Below are 16,160 nucleotides of genomic sequence, written 5' to 3' on the forward strand. Positions count from 1 at the left end.
TTCCCTGTTCGAACAGGATGGGTGCCGAGTACTCTTCTTGTTACTTGAATTTGTTTCTCAGGATCTTGAAATGACTCCATAAGTAGCTCTGAAATTTCATGTATGTTTAGTGTTGCTCTTCCTTGACTCTCGTGATATGTAGCACCTGCGTATTTCAGCAGTAATTTTTTTCATCTTCCAAGCTTGTAATAAAGAGGGCTGAGGTTGAAGACTTTTTTTCTGGGCAGGTGAAACCTAACGTGGCCCTGTACACGCAGTGGACATTTAGTAAGTGTTCTTTGACTTGAACTGGACAAGGGGGCATAGCTTAGGATTGTTGGGATGTGTTCATTTCAACAAATTCTGTTATCTATCTAGAGATCAGAGTACCCGATGAGCACAAGATGAAAGGGAGCTCATGCTTAGTCTTTCTTTCCATGGTCAATTAGCAAATGAATAAGAAAGCGCTGAGTCCAGTGGGGCGAGAGGTCCCACACGTTGCTTTCCTACCTTTTTCTTCCCAGCTTCTGGATTTTTAGACTATTGTCACCAGTAGTTTGAGTTTAGGTTTGTTTTTTGCTTTGCTTGTTGGTATGTTTGGGGGTGGGAAGGGGTAAGGGAAGTTGAAGGTAATAATTGAAAGTAAAAATAGAAGTAACTTGTTTGTAACTCATTCAGCTTTTATTCCCTTGCCTACAGACCTCGGCAACACGGTGATGCCCTTTCTTTACCTTGTGATAATTGTTATAGGCGATGCCCTTTCTTTACCTCGTGATAATTGTTATATATTGCTATCTTGTCCTTGGGCATTTTGTGAGAAGCAGGCGCTGTGTGTTTCCTCTTCCAATGGAACGGGCTGCTCCGCCAGGGTGTCCTGCTTTCACCTTCACAGGAGCTCTTGAGGCGGAGGTGGGTCATAAAAGGGAGTCTTAGCATCAGGTGGTGTTGCTTGAAATGCCCTTGTATGACCCTCAAGTTCCTTTATGGCCCTGGGACGACTTAGGCGGGGACTGAGCCGTCAGGGTTCATTCCAGCGGGCCTGGAATCGGCCCGAGCTGTTTTACTGGAAGAGGAAATGTACCTGCGCAGCAGTGACCAGCTGCGACCTGTCAGTACTATCCGTGCGTCACAGTGAGAAGGAAGATTGCACTCGGTTTCAGTGAGACCCCAGGAGGGTGCTGCCGTTGACACTGGTTGTGTGGCAGGCAGGATAGAAGAACCCCCAGTCAGGATTCCATTTTGAGCTTCCTGGTCCTGAGATGTTCTTGCACACGTCGGTGCTCCCGGATCTGTCAGAGAGAGTGGGAGTCCCTGCTGCCCTCCCAGGTGGAGGACAGTCGGAGCTGGCCCTCACCTCTCTGTAGCCCTTGCTGCGAGACATAATAACTGATTTTTTAAAGTTGAGGCTGAGTGTAACCCTGCTGCCATTTCCTTTCTTCACTATTATCAGCTCTGAAATGACATGATCCTTTCTCCAGAGCTTCCCATCATGTCTGTGCCACAAAACAGTTTTTCCTTGTTGATAAAATTGTTCTGATGCCCGTGCTCCTGGGAGCTTAGGAGAAATACAGAATCTCAGGCCCCCGTAGACCTACACAACCAGAATCTGCAGGCTAACAAGACCGCCAGGTGATCTGTATGTAAATTAAAGTTTGAGAAAGTTGGTCTAAGTAGCAGTTCACATCCCGGCTTCCAGATCCTTTGGGACCACGCTGTTCATTAGAAAAATAATTCAAGCCACATGTGTAATCCCGTTTTCCTAGTAGCCGCATTAAAAAAGACAGATGAAATCAATTTTTATAATATATATTATTCAACCCAGTATGTCCAAAATATTATCATTTCAACATGTAATCAGTATGATAATTAGTGAGATGTTCCCCTCCCCTTATTTGCACTAAGTTGTCGAAATCCAGCAGGTATTTTACATCTACAGCACGCCTCAGTTTGGACTAGCCATATTTCAGGCTCCACATACTAGCAGCTCCAAGTGTTGGACAGTATAGCTTTGAGAGATACATTTTGGCCTTGATTTGATGATGATGTCATGAGATTTGCTGTCAATGCTCGAAGAGCAGTTAGAGCCTCTGCTGCCTGGGTAATAACTTGAATTAACGTTCGGTGTAATCGGTGCGGAGCCCTTTGCCCGGTGCTACCGCGTACATCTCATTTGAATCCTCACAACTTTGTTTCAGAGAGTTCTTCTCTGGGTTTCAGCTTGGTAACCTGTATTGAGAAATCGCCATCGGTAGACGTGTGGAATGCAAGCTTCTTTCTCGGGGGCATCTTCAAAGGACTCAAGGGACGCCTCTCCTCTGGCTCAGGGCGGAAATGGAAGCTTCCTTGCGCGCTGCGGACCTGCAGACCCGTGGTTGGCCACGCTGGCTGCTCATTAGAATCACCTGGGGAGCCTTAACGACCTGCTGCCCCAGCCCCACCCAGACGTTCAGATTTATTTGATGGGGTGGGAGGGAAGAGATCAGACATCTGCATTTTAAAGAAGTGCTCTGGGTGATTCTGGCGTGCCGCCCAGCTCGAGAGCAGCTGTCCGCAGCTTTGCTGCGCCGAGAACCACCCGGACTTGGGGTTGAAGTGCAGATCCTGACTCAGGGGGACGGGGACGGGCGGAGAGCCCTGCTCCCGCAGGCGACGCGGATGCTGGAGCCGCGGCCTGAGCTCTGACTCCGAGGAGCCTGTGCTCCAGAATCACCTGAGGGCGGTTCCCAAACTCCACGTTCCCTGGCAGCTAGCCTGGAGTTTCTGATTCAGGAGGTTTGGGGTGGGGCCCAGGATCTGTACTTGAGAAAGCACGATGTTTTCCATATTTCACCACAAAGTATTATGTTGACTTTAGGGTTTGCGTAGGCGCATTTCTAGTGCACTTTTTTGGGGGGCGGGGTGGTGCAAATGGATGTTGAGTTTTATCAACCCCCGTTTCTGCCTTTATGGAGATTTGTCCCTCACCCTTTAAACCTGTTAATGCGATGGGCTATTTTAAGGGATTTTCTGATATAACTTGGTAGCGTTAACCAGGTTTGCATTGCTGGCATGGACGCGTTTCTTACTGCTGGGTTTGTTTGGTAATATTTTCTTCAGGATCTTTACATCTGTATTTGTGAGTGAGATTGGGCTTTAATTTTACTTTCCTCTACTGTCTTTGTCTAGCTTAGTATCGTTTTGCTAGCCTTATACAGTGAGTGAGAGCATTCCCTTTTTCTGGTCTCTGGAAGATTGTATAAAACTGGAGTTATTTGTTCCTTGAATATTTAGTAGAACTTGCCCCAGAGCCAGCTGTGCCTGGTGCTTTTGGTGTGGGAAGGTTTTAAACTACCAGTTAATATCTGCCATATCTGTACTTACATCTGTCTTTTCATTCTTAAATCTTCATATTGTTTGTTTGTGCCTTCTCTCTGTTTTTCTTGATGAGTCTTACCGAAGGTTTGTCTAGTTGTGGTTATGCACTATGAGGTTTGTCACTATGTAGAAAGGAATGAGCAGAATTGTATTCTCCAGCGTCTTTTTGATTAACTTTAATGAAACGATATGATTGGAAAGTCAAATTTTTACCAAGGTATGTTCCGAAAAGCTTTACTTTCACTCCTGTCTCCTGCTAGGCATGCTGTTTCTCCCAGTCACTCCAATCACTATTATTAGTTTTTAATTCATTCTTCTGTGTTTCTTCTTTTGCACATTTGAGCTAGTGCACACATGCGTGCACCACACACACACACTCTCACACTTACTGCATTTCCTCCCTTTTCTTACACCAAAAAAGCATACTACATACACTATTCAGCCTCTTGCTTTCTTTTTTTTTAAATAAATTTATTTATTTTATTTTATTTATTTATTTTTGGCTGCATTGGATCTTCATTGCTGCGCACGGGCTTTCTCAAGTTGCAGGGAGCAGGGGGCCCCTCTTCGTTGCGGTGCGCAGGCTTCTCATTGAGGTGGCTTCTCTCGTTGTGGAGCACGGGCTCTAGGCGTGCGGGCTTCAGTAGTTGTGGCCCGTGGGCTCAGTAGTTGTGGCCCATGGGCTCAGTAGTTGTGGCCTGCGGGCTCTAGGGCGCAGGCTCAGTAGTTATGGCGCACGGGCTTAGTTGCTCTGTGGCATGTGGGAGCTTCCCGGACCAGGGCTCGAACCTGTGTCCCCTGCCTTGGCAGGTGGATTCTTAACCACTGTACCGCCAGGGAAGTCCCAGCCTCTTGCTTTCTTCACTTAAAATATACCCTTGAAATCTTTTTCTCTTCATTCTCTCTTCTTTCTTTGGATTTATTTTGCTGCTTGGATGTTTCAAAACACAGTATTTTTATTATTATTTAGTTCTAATATATTCTGATTTCCGTTGTGATTATTTCCTTCACAGTGGAGTTGTTTAGAAGTTTATTTTTAAATTTACAAATATGTTTTCTAGGTATTTTAAAAACTGATTTCTAAGTTAACTGCATGATGGTCAGAGAATGTAGTCTGAATACTAGTAGTTCTTTGAAGTGATTTGACAGTAGGTTTATATAGATAGTATTCTGTGGTTGGCTTCTTTCATTTAGTGTAAAGCTTTTTATATTCATCCATGTTTTGTCATTCATCGTGTACCAGCAGTTGGTGACTTTCTTTTGCTAAGTACTGTTCCATAGTTTGGCTGTAACAATATGTCCATGCACTAGTTGATGAACTTTTGAGTTAATTCAGTTTTTTGGCCATTATGAATAAAGCTGCTATGAACATTTGCTTACAAGTCTTTGTGTGGACTCATATTTTCATTTGTCTTGTGTAAATACTTAGGTGTGGCATTGCTGGGCCATATGCTGAGTGTATGTTTAACTTTACAAGAAACTGTCACGCTATTCTCCAGTGTCTGTGCCATTTTGCGTTCCCATCCCACTGGCAAAATAAAGTATGAGAGTTCTGTTTGGGCCACATTCTCACTAACACTTGTTATTGGTTGTCCTGTTAAATTGTAGCCATTCCAGTGGGTGTGTAATAGTAGTTCATTGTGGTTTGAATTTGCATGTTCCTAATGACTAATGATGGTGAGTATGTCTTCTTGTGCTTATTGAGCATTTGTATATCTTCTTTGATAAAGTGTCCGCTCAGATCTTTTGCCTGTTTCTTATTGCATTGTCTGTCAGTTCTTTATATATTGATATTTTGGATACAGGCCTTTATTAGATAGGTAATTTGCAAGTACTTTCTCCTGAACTGTGATTTACTGTTTCATTTTCTAAACTGTGCCTTTGAAAGAGCAAAGGTTTTTAATTTTGATGAAGTCCAGTTTATTGGTGTTTTTCTCTTATGGTTTATGCTTTTTGTGCTCTAAAAAAACTTTGCCTAAGGTCACAAAGATTTCCCCCTGTGTCTCCCTCTAGACTTTTGCAGTTTTAGCTCTTTGTTTAGACCTATTTTGGCAGATAGACCCTAGGGTGGCACCCCTGATTTCTGCCCCCCACCCCCATGTTCATACCCTGTGTAATCCCTTCCCTTGAGTATACAGCTTTCTGAGACCTTGAGCAGAGGATCCCGGTAAGGCATGCCCAGACTCCTGACCCACGACCCACACAAACTGTTGAGATAATTAACATGTGTTGTTTACAGCTACTAAGTTTGTTATACAACAGTATAAAACTAATACTTATGTGCTTCATTTCAAGTTAATTTTGCATATTGTGTGAAATAAGGGTCAAGATTCACTTATTTCCATATGGACATCAAATTGTTCCAGCATCATTTGTGGAGAAGACTGTTCTTTTCCCACTGAATAACCGTGTTACCTTTGTTGGAAGTCAATTAACCATTGCTAGGACCTCCAAAAGATGGGCCTAGTTCTGCACTCTATTCTGTTCCATTGATCTATATGTCTAATCTTATGATGCTAGAACCACACAGTCTTGATTACTGAGGCATTATAGTAAGTTTGGAAATTAGGTAGTGGAAGTACTCCAACTTTGTTCTTTTTTATTCCCCCCCCCACCCCCGCAAGATTATTTTGGCTATTCTTGGTCCTTTGCTTTTCCATATAAATTTCAGAATCATCTTGTCAATTTCTATGACAAAGCCTATTGGGATTTGATAGAGATTGCATTGAATCTGTGGATCAATATTGACATCATAACAATGTTGAGTGTTCTGATCCTTGAGCATGATATATTTCTCCATGTATTTAGGTCTTCTTTAATTTTTCTCTGCAGTGTTTTACACTTTTCAGTGTATGGATCTTGTACACATTTTTGTTAAATGTATCCCTAAATATTTCATTTTTTAAATTAATGCAGATGATATTTTTATACTTCAGTGTTCATTTGTCCATTTCTAATGATAACAAATACAATTTTTTATGTTGATATTGTATATCATGCTGACTTTCTAAATTTATTTACTAGTTCTAGTAGTTTTTCTCTAGTATTCTTACGATTTTTTACACAAGTGACCATGTTGTCTGCAAATACAATTTTAAGTCTTCCTTTCAATATGTTATGTCTTTTATTTCTTTTTCTTGTCTTGTTAAAGTTGCTAGGATCTCTAAAATATATCAAATGCAAACAATAAGAGCAACCATCCTTGCCTTATTCCCACACTTGGTGGGAAAGCATTGCATCTTTCACCATTAAGTAGATGTTATAGGTTTTCCATAGGTTACCTTATCTATTCCTAGTTTGCTGAGATTTTTTAAAAAAATCATTATTAGATGTTGAATTATGTTTGTAGAATCTGTGTCTCAGATGTAATCTTCAGGAAGATAATATACCTCATGAATAGCCCTGTTGACTCTACATATCACCACATTCGTACTGTTATCAAGCACCACTCCCCAGCTTTTCCTCCTAGTGTCGATAACAGAACTTCCACCTGGAGCCTGGGAATTCTTTCATTTCTCTATGGAGCAGCATATGCAGTCATCCCTCAGTATCCATGGGGGATTGGTTCCAGGACCCGTTGTGGACACCAAAATCCATGGATGCTCAAGTGCCATAGTCAGCCCTCTGTATCTGTGAGTTCTGCATCCGTAGATACGGAGGGCCGACTGTATTGCTCCTTCAAAAGCCATGGCAATTCTGTGTCGGATTCATGTGTCATTGTTATGGTACTGGAATTTCTTCATCTTCTTTCTTTGCCATTCTTTTGACACTGGTTTTGGTTCCTCTTCATGTCCTTGCCTTTTTTTCTTAGATTATTTCTTCCACATCTATGAAAACTTCCTCTCTGCTAATATTGCCAAGTTCTTGAAGTGTGTGCGTGTGTGTGTGTGTCCGTAGCAGGGATGGGTGGCCACTTGTATTTGTGGCTGGAATAATAGATAACTGCGCCAAGTAGGAAGATAACCGTTGTCCATACTCTGGGTCACTGCAAGTGAAACTCCAAGGCTTCTAGTGAAGCCAGTCTTTGGAGATTCCCTTTAGACACTCCTTTAACTACTATGGCGAAGTGCCTATTGCACAGACTACGAGTCCTACTGCTGATCTCTGTTAACCTTCAAGGTCAACCTGCTCTTGTAAATAAGGACTAATTAAGAAGTATCAAGCCCAGCATTTTTAACAATTGGGAGATCTTAGGCAACATTCAAAAACCTCACCTGCTGCTTTTTCTTCTAGCCCATGTAGAGAAGGAACAGGTAGCTCCAAATCAAAATTTTCCAGCCCAGTTTTTGGAACTCTTCTTTGGAATTGCCTTCAGAGACCATGACCATGACAACTTTTACAAAATATCCTCAATGGAGTCAAATCTCTGAGTAAAGACTTGGCATTTGGCTTCAGCCCCAAATCATTTTGAGGCCCATCTATTAAATAAAGAGAGTGGGCACTCATGGGCAGCATTCTTTTTTGTTTAAAAATTGAGATATGGTAAAAGTCATGAGATGGTGTCTTATCTAGCTTTAAGCTCTAAAAGCATTTTCAAAAGAATTGGAAGAATACTTTGCATGGTGACAGTGTCCCTGGAATAAGTACACACCATCAAAAGGGATGACTTTGTAGAATAACTCATCTAGCTACGTGTGCTCTGATAGACATTTTTAACCCTCACTAAATTTTGTCCTTCTTTTTAATACAGTTTGACAAGACTCTTCCACAATACAAAGTACTACTGCAGTCAAACAAGAAGGAATATACTGGCTCAGGGCCTCACAGACATGGATTTGGAGGGGAAAGTCACTATTTGGTTAATCATATTTAAAATGAAGTCTAGTGTTCTTTTTTGTGACCAGATTTTATTACATAGAGATGGAATTCCAAAAAAAATTTTTCTATTCAGCTGTGTAAGCAGGAGGCATAACGTTTTCATTTTTTAATTTGATCATCAATTAGAGAATTCAGAGCAACAGACATCTGTTAGTGGGTATAGTGGGTAAGAGAACCAGACTGCCTGGGTTTGAATTCCAGTTTCGAAAGTTCTTAGCGGACATGTTTAACCTTCCTATTCTCAGGGTTGTGTGTTTTCATATGAAGGAGTATTAGTAGTTGCCTTATGAGGTTGTTGGCAGTATTGAAGGAGTTCATCTGTGCTTAGAACAATGCCTAGCACGTAGCAGAAAATCAGTAAATGGAAGCCAATTTGCTTTAATTGTCTATTTAACTTACACCTGTTCGTTGTCTTTATTGCTGTTTACCTTGTCTTATATTTATTCAGCTCCCCAACTCCGTTGCTAGCTCCTTGAAGACCTATCTCAATTTTTTTTAGAATTTCTCACCATGCTCCAGAGTAGTTGCCTAGCATGCATTTGTTGACTGATATTGGACCTCTTTGGAAACAGGATTAAATAATTGTATATGCCGAGTAAGGAGTATCTCAGAAATGATTAGCCTGGTGTCATTTCATTATTTCTTCTAGGAAGCTATATTAATATTTCAGTGCTGGTTAACTTAATAGGTGTTCAGTGAACGTTTATATATGGATTGACAAGCTAAATTGTTCTGGTAACCGTATGTCGACCATTTTGTAGATTGTTAATTTCTGAAGCTAACCTCTTGCTTGCTCTGCTTTGGTTTGTGTCCCCATAGAAGATATGTTGGTAGGCTTAGCCCCCCCATAACTCAGAATGTCACCTTATTTGGAAATGGGGTCACTGCAGATATAACTAGTTGAGGTCATACTGGAGTAGGGTGGATCCTTAATCCAGTATGGCTGGTGTCCTTATAAGAAAGGAGAGCACCACGTGAAGACACAGAGACACACAGGGACAACACCATGTGACAACAGAGGCAGAGGTTTGGAGTGATGCAGCTGCAAGCCAAGGAATGCCAGCAACCAGCAGAAGCTAGGGGGAGGCAAGGAAGTTTCCTCCCCGAGAGCCTTCACAGGAGCATGGCCCTGCCAACGTCCTGATTGCAAACTTGTAGGCTCCAGAACTGTGAGGGAAGAAATTTCTGTTGTAAGCCATCCAGTTTGTGGTACTTTGTTTCAGCAGCCCCAAGAAACTCAGACTCCCATCCATTATTTTGCCCTTTTCCCCTTTGCTGCTTGAATTAGAGTGTTGACAACCCTGGGATTTCATTTCCTCTCAAATGGTTGATTTGCCTCCATTTTCATCCATTATCCATCTTCTCCATATATTTTGAAATTAAAAAAAAAAAATGTTTCCTGCAAGGTCAGACAAAGGTGTTGGAAAACCTGGCACACAGATGCCATCGCAGTTCTGACACGTGTGCCAGAAGCTGTTCGGAACGTAATAGCGGAGCCTGGAGCCAGTTCACGTGACCGCTGAGAAGAGAGTGGAAAGCAGCGTGTGGAACGGTGGACCGCTCTGCAGCAGGGAAGAGGAGCAGAGCCCGGCGCCTCACATCCACATCCGTGGCTCTCACAACAGTGTCGTGTGAGAAGAGCAAGGGCCCGCAGAACGTGTAACCATTCCACCTACGTATAAAAGTTCAAAACCACGCACACTCAACGTATTATTTGGGGATATATCCATATGTAGAAAATGATACAGGTATGCAAGGGAGTTATCAACGCAAAGATCAGCCGTAGGGAGGGAGGCTGGAGCACCTTTAATGCCCAAGGGCTGTCTCCAAGATCACGCAGGTTTCTGAGGGTGGAAGTGTATTCACTGACTCATCAACTGAGGGCCCGGGCCGCTCCGCACGGCATCGCAGTGGGAACCAGCCCTTGGCCTTAGGAAGCTCTGATCCAACAGAGAGACGTAAAATGTCAACGGAGGGGTAAGTGCAGTACAGCATGAGAAGTGAAATGTTAGGAATTTCTGCAACATACAGAGAAATGAAGCATGTGCGTTGTGTGTGCGCGTGTGTACATGGGCAGAAGCCTCCTGTGTCTTGAAGCAGTTACCTAAGGACCGAGTGCCAACACAGCTCCTGCTTCTCCTCCCAGTGAATGTGTCTGGAGGAATTGGGCTGAATGGCAGGTTGTCATCTCCAACCTTCTCTCCTCTCTTTGTTTTTCTAGAAACTGCGCATCTGCTCTTCAGTTTCTTTCCAATCCTTCCCCTCCAGCGCTAATTCCAGTTGGAGGTTTCATTGTTAATAATGCCCAGTCTGCGAAGGTCTGTGGGAAGTTCAATGTTCTGAACCAGCACCTTCGTCACTATTATAGCTGTGGCTCTTATGTGTTTACTCTTACCTTCAACAATTACCGTTTTCACTTCTGTGTAAGAAGGTACTTTTCACTTGTAAATTGAAAATACACTTTTGGGGAATAGTTTCTCCCCGGGGGAAAATAGTTCTGTCATGGAGCAGATCAGCTGGGTTCATGAGTTTGGGAATTGGCAGGTGGATGGGGAACTTGATCTTGTTCCTATTTTAAAACTTTGTTTACCGGCAGGTATTTGGCGGTTACAAAATCCATTGGTGAATTTAATGATCTGTTTAAGTGTATATAAAATTACTAGGTAGCCTTTTTACATTAAAAAAAGTTAACCTGATGGTAGCTGGCTTTTCTAATAGTTGCTTTAGCATACCAATTTTAAGTTATGAAGCATTTCTAAAGTTACCCTGTTCCATGGCCACAGCGCATGCCGCTGGAGCCAATCAGCTGTCTTGAAGATGTGCCATTTGTCATGAGGAGACCAAGGACTAGGCTGAATGGATCAGCTCAAATCCATCACTAACCACTGGAAAAAGTGATTCAAAATGCATTCTTCACTGAATCTGAATTATAGTGTTTTTAGCCAAAAGGTCTTGGCAACATTTAAAGAAGTGGAAGTAAGTGTATTGTGATCTTTAAAATGAATAGTAAATATCAAAATGATACAAAGAGTGAGTTTCTACATGAAATACTGTTTAACATTTTATAATTTCCAAAGAAGAGTCATCAAAACAATGTCCCTTGAGCCCTGAGATTTGATTTGGCTGAGTTAAATCAAGAGGCTCTAACACATGTGTTGGAGGTATCTTTTTGGACAATAAGCCACTTACATTGACAGGGGCTACTCTTTTGGAATAACTACAGTTAGATCTACTCTGAGACCTCTAGTGTATTTCTATATCCTTGAGTCAGAATAGAAGGCAAAGAGGCAAGATCTCCATGTTAGGGATCCCATGGAAAGTTTCCCTGGACTAGGAGTTGAGTGTTGTCTTTTTTTTTTTTTTTTTTTTAATGGAAGTAGGCATGCTTTGAGAATAACCTGCTTTAAGGCTGTCCAGAGCTTTGCCAAGATTAGGTGGATTATCTTAGAAAATGTGTGCAGAATGGTTAGGCAGTGTTAGATATTGTATATTTTATGGAAAATCCGGCCTAGTGTGTCAGCGCCACTTTGAGGAATGACTTCAAAGCATCTCTTGTAAGAGGAAGGGACCTGGTATTTGAGTGCCTCTGTTTTGCCCTCTGCCGTGCCAGCATTTTACACGTTACTTATCACCGCCCCATGAAGTAGGTAGTATCATGCCCATTTCACAGACAAAACTGCAGTCTGTCCAAGGTCGAATGACTATTATTAACCAAGTGACAAAATTGGGATTTGAAAGCCAAACTGGTCCGAATACAGATTCCCTTCCTCTTTTCAGCTGTGTCACACAATTTTGCAGCTGGTCATAGTGCGTTTTTACAAGGTATAAGCTACGAATGGTGGGGTTAATGGCTTACATATTAGTTTAAAAGTCTGTCATACAGAGTGAGGTAAGTCAGAAAGAGAAAAACAAATACCGTATGCTAACACATATATGTGGAATCTAAAAAAAAAAATGGTTCTGAAGAACCTAGGGGCAGGAAAGGAATAAAGACGCAGACGTAGAGAATGGACTTGAGGACACGGGGAGGGGGAAGGGTCAGCTGGGACGAAGTGAGAGAGTGGCATGGACATATATAAACTACCAAATGTAAAACAGATAGCTAGTGGGAAGCAGCCGCATCGCACAGGGAGACCAGCTTGGTGCTTTGTGACCACCTAGAGGGGTCAGATAGGGAGGGTGGGAGGGAGGGAGACGCAAGAGGGAAGAGATATGGGGATATATGTATACGTATAGCTGATTCACTTTGTTATACAGCAGAAACTAACAACAATGTAAAGCAATTATACTCCAATAAAGATGTTAAAAAAAAAAGTGCACACAGACTGCTGGTAGAAGTACTAATAAAACAATATAAAAGATTTTAAAAAAGGACATTATTATTTACTTTGGCTGAAGAAATTTCACTTGGAAATAACTTTTTTTTGATAGTTTAAGGCAGAGGGTGGCAGCCCGTTTTTGTAAATAAAGTCGTGCTGGAATACAGCCACACCCCTGTATTTCCGTATTGCCTGTAGCTGCCACAAGGCCTAAAATAGTTACTCTCTGGCCCTTCACAGAAAAAGTTTGCAACCCTTGTTCAAAGCAAAATGTATAAAGATGAAATAAACTCCTACTTTTGCAGTTCATTGTTTGTCTTCATGTGGGATGAGCAAGTATAGAGGTTGAATTGATTGTTCCTGGTCTCTAAATGGCTGGGGCGTGAACATTTCTCTTTGGTGCGGGGTGGTTTGGTTGAGCGCATCTTAACACATCTTTTTCATTTCTTGCCTCCGAGGTGGCCTACAGTCAGAGCAACTTTAATGCAAAAGTCAGCACAAGTTAGTCTTGTAAATCCTGTGTTTCTGGGCCTTCAGGTGCAGAACAGAACTCTCTTTGCGAGTGGTTCTCACTGGGGGCGAAACTCCCCCTAGAGGCCAAATTGGAAACGGGGGTGTTTTTGTTTTTAGTGTAGTTTGTATTGAAAAATACGTTATTATAAATCACTGTCCTTTTATTATATTTCTCCTTTATCCTGGAGCGCAGGCATTATATTGATGATTTTTAAAATTGTGGTTGGTTTGATAATATCCCTGACTTTCACTGCAGGCTAGCCAAAGGGGCTTTGCACAACCTTGTTTTATAACAAGGGGAGCATTGGGTCTGGGAGAACTGAGCAGCTCTGCCCTGAGTATTTGGCATTTTTTTCAAAACAGACTTCCAAGTAAAGAAAGCTCCCTTCGAAAGACTTGGAATTCTGGACTCAGAGGCTGCTTGTGCAGGACTTCTTGCTCGCTGGCAGCCTTTTGAAGTTGGTTTGCAGACTGGGTAGGTTCCCACAGCTCTCAAGGGAGCCTCCAGAGAGAGATCACCTGTAAACTTCATTTAAACAGCAACACAGAGTAAGAAAGCACAGCGCGTAAAATCCAAAGAGGAAGGCCTGTGTGCCTTTCGTCACTGTTTGTACACGGAAAGTGCGGGAAAACCCCTAATCAAGGGCCATCGATTGCAAATCGGTGACCATGGCAACTGAGCTCCCCTTGGAGTTTAGATTTTGCTTGCAAAGGCCCAATGAGGTGGAGGTCAAATTTATTTTCTAATTCTACTGCTTTTAGATGTTTCCAGTAAGGGTAAAAATGGTCCTTATTTATTTGAGAGCGTTTATAGTTACGTCTGCCGCAGGTGTTTTGTGAAATCCTATTTTTCATATGCAGTGGAGAGGGGATCAGTTTCTTAGTCTGGAAGAAGGGCTTGGGGGAAGAGGTCTTTGTACCTTAATTTGAAATATCTCTTCCATTGTAAAGTCTGTAGTGCAGGATGGTAGGTTCTTTTTGGTGCAAGTTCCTTATGGTGCTTCAAGGCGCCAGAAGTTAATGCCATCCTGCTGCGCAGAGCCATGGTGCCTTGAGCACCTTGATTAGCCAAGGATTGGTTTTACCCTTTTTTTAAGCTTGCATAAATTTCTGGCTTAAGTGAAATACCGGGCAAACAACAGTTAAGTTTTTTGGCCGAGTCTTTATTAAAGCCCAGTTCATTCATTCATTTAATGAATACCTATTAAGTACCTACTGGGTGCCAGGCACTGTACCAGGTGCTGTAACTTGCAGCATTAAGTAAAACAGACCAGAATCCTCATCTGCTGGGGGCTCGTATTCTGGTAGGGGCTTGTATTCTGGTGGGAGCTTGTATTCTGGTGGGAGCTTGTATTCTGGTGGGAGCTTGTGTTCTGGTAGGGGCTTGTATTCTGGTGGGAGCTTGTATTCTGGTGTGTGGGGTGGACAGTAGCAACAGATTATCTGAAAGGTGGTAAGTGGTAGGGAAAGGAGACAGAGGGAGAGAGAGGGGCAGAGAGAGAAAGAGAGGAGGGAGACAGAAGACAGAGGGAGAGGGGGAAGAGAGGTGAAGGGACACACGGAGGGACAGAGAGGGAGATACCGTGAGACCATTGAGGTTAGTTGGCTTGAATTTAAAGAGAGACACAATTGAGGCCATGTTGTGACTTTAAAATTTGATTTTTTAAATAATGCCACCTTTATGTAGCTTTATTTGAAGGGGTTGGGGGGGGGAGGTCTCAGAGATTGCTTGCCTAGATGAGTTTTCCTAACTATGTTTCTTACTCTAAAACTCCTTCTCTACTGAGACTGGGACCAGTCTCATCCAACCTGGTTTCTTGAAAAATAGAGATCACTTGGACACACTTTTCCCTGGGTGGAAAGGATACTGCCGTGTTAGGAGACGTCAGCTAGAGCTGGTCCTGCCACTGACTCACGCTGGGGTCTTGTCCTGCCCTCTCTAGGCTTTCCTGTCATCTTCTCTGTAATAGGAGAAGACTGGGCTTAAATCATCGCAAAAGTTTTTTTCAGGATCAAAAAACGTAGAAGTCTACCTTTGGTTAGATTCCTGAAATTAGCATATATATAGGGAATTAAGTTTCAATTTTCACTTAAAGCCAAGGTAGCCCAAATTCAATGTTTTTTAAAATTAAAAGGATTGAAGCTTGATCTTTAGGGGTTTGGGGCAAAATACACTATAACCAAAAGGGTAGCTGACTTTTGTAAACTTTACTATAGCTTCTAATTATTATTGAACCCCATTTAGACCAACAGAGATATTTTATAGATGAAGATATGGATATTAGAGACAGCTCAGGGCCTGCACTCACCCGTCTAGTACATTTTCCACAGCTCTGCACTGCTTCCCAGGGTCCAAATGAGACAGTATTTCCATGTACTTTTTTTTTTTAATATAAATTTATTTATTTATTTATTTATTTATTTATTTATTTATTTATTTATTTTTGGCTGCGCTGGGTCTTTGTTGCTGCGCGCGGGCTTTCTCTAGTTGTGGCGAGCGGGGGCTACTCTATTGTGGTGTGCAGATTTCTCATTGCGGTGGCTTCTCTTGTTGCAGAGCACGGGCTCTAGGTGTGTGGGCTTCAGTAGTTGTGGCACACGGGCTCAGTAGTTGTGGCTCGTGGGCTCTTGAAGCACAGACTTCAGTAGCTGTGGCGCATGGGCTTAGTTGCTCCGCAGTATGTGGGATCTTCCCGGACCAGGGATCGAACCCCTGTCCCCTTGCATTGGCAGGCGGATTCTTAACCACTGTGCCACCAAGGAAGTCCCTCCATGTACTTTTTCAAGAGAAGCTTTATAGCTAGATCACCACTGGCCACGCACTATCCCTGTGGTAGTTAACTTTCTTCCTAGTATTTCTAGGGTCAGACCTAATTTGTAGAAGAATTGGTTGTGGCGTCAGCATTCAGTTATTATCCTTTCATTGTTGAAAAGGACGCTAATAATTTGTTAGCAAATATATCATGTACTGTTCTAAGCCCTTCATGTGTATTACTTCATTTTGCCCAACTATCCTGTAGTAAGATAGAGATAATAGCAACTGAAGCCCAGAGAAGTGAAATAATCTACCCAAGGTCAAATAGTGAATTGCACAGTCGGGATTTGAATGGAGTCGGCTCAGTACCTGTGCTGTTCAGTGTCAGGCTGCTCCAGCTCCTGTACATTTCAAGGGTCTGT

The 16,160-nt window shown here is 42.4% G+C and overlaps 1 protein-coding gene across 4 annotated transcripts in view; it reads left to right on the top strand.

Moving 5' to 3' along the window:
• Nucleotides 1-16,160, top strand: part of MTM1 (myotubularin 1) — a 96,207-nt gene that overhangs the window by 4,097 nt on the left and 75,950 nt on the right. For 2 of the 4 annotated variants that reach the window (XM_059910992.1, XM_059910994.1), the window contains exon 1: nucleotides 10,112-10,128. The exons of the other annotated variants lie outside the window; for them this stretch is intronic. In XM_059910992.1, the coding sequence (XP_059766975.1) occupies nucleotides 10,115-10,128 (14 nt within the window). In that variant the 5' untranslated portion in view covers nucleotides 10,112-10,114. Of the gene's footprint in view, nucleotides 1-10,111; nucleotides 10,129-16,160 lie in introns of those variants that run through there. 4 annotated transcript variants of the gene reach the window in all.

The sequence above is a fragment of the Balaenoptera ricei genome, chromosome X (genome assembly GCF_028023285.1).
Source record: "Balaenoptera ricei isolate mBalRic1 chromosome X, mBalRic1.hap2, whole genome shotgun sequence".
Classification (NCBI taxonomy): domain Eukaryota; kingdom Metazoa; phylum Chordata; class Mammalia; order Artiodactyla; family Balaenopteridae; genus Balaenoptera; species Balaenoptera ricei.